The 331-nt window shown below is 56.5% G+C and overlaps 1 protein-coding gene across 1 annotated transcript in view; it reads left to right on the top strand.

Annotated features, from left to right (window-relative positions):
- The window catches only part of LOC107574154 (disintegrin and metalloproteinase domain-containing protein 10-like), a gene marked incomplete at its 5' end in the record, with an annotated part of 24,571 nt that overhangs the window by 6,725 nt on the left and 17,515 nt on the right, over positions 1 to 331 (top strand). Inside the window, one exon of the mRNA XM_016260621.1 lies at positions 50 to 258. Coding sequence (XP_016116107.1) covers positions 50 to 258 — 209 coding nt within the window. The remainder of the gene's footprint in view (positions 1 to 49; positions 259 to 331) is intronic.

The raw sequence follows: 331 nt of genomic DNA, 5'->3' as shown, positions 1-331 counted from the left end.
TTTAGTTGTTAATAGCCCTGCTTTAGACGCAGCAGCTGGTTCCTAACAGCCTTGTGTTGCTCGACTCGTCTCAGATTAACACCACCAGCGACGAGCGCGATCGCTCCAACCCCTTCCGCTTCGCTAACATCGGCGTGGAGAAGTTTCTGGAGCTGAACTCGGAGCAGAATCACGACGATTACTGCCTGGCGTACGTCTTCACCGACCGGGACTTTGACGACGGCGTGCTGGGTCTGGCCTGGGTCGGCGCTCCAGCCGGTAACCGCTGCTGCATTATAAAGCTGTGCACTCAGATGAAGCGTTTCTCCGTCAGGCCTCTGATGCTGCTGCT

Source organism: Sinocyclocheilus grahami, unplaced genomic scaffold (genome assembly GCF_001515645.1).
Source record: "Sinocyclocheilus grahami isolate Dianchi unplaced genomic scaffold, SAMN03320097.WGS_v1.1 scaffold2131.1, whole genome shotgun sequence".
NCBI lineage: Eukaryota > Metazoa > Chordata > Actinopteri > Cypriniformes > Cyprinidae > Sinocyclocheilus > Sinocyclocheilus grahami.
The sequence above is the reverse complement of the archived record's forward strand: the minus strand, read 5'-3'. Positions and strand labels throughout refer to the sequence as shown.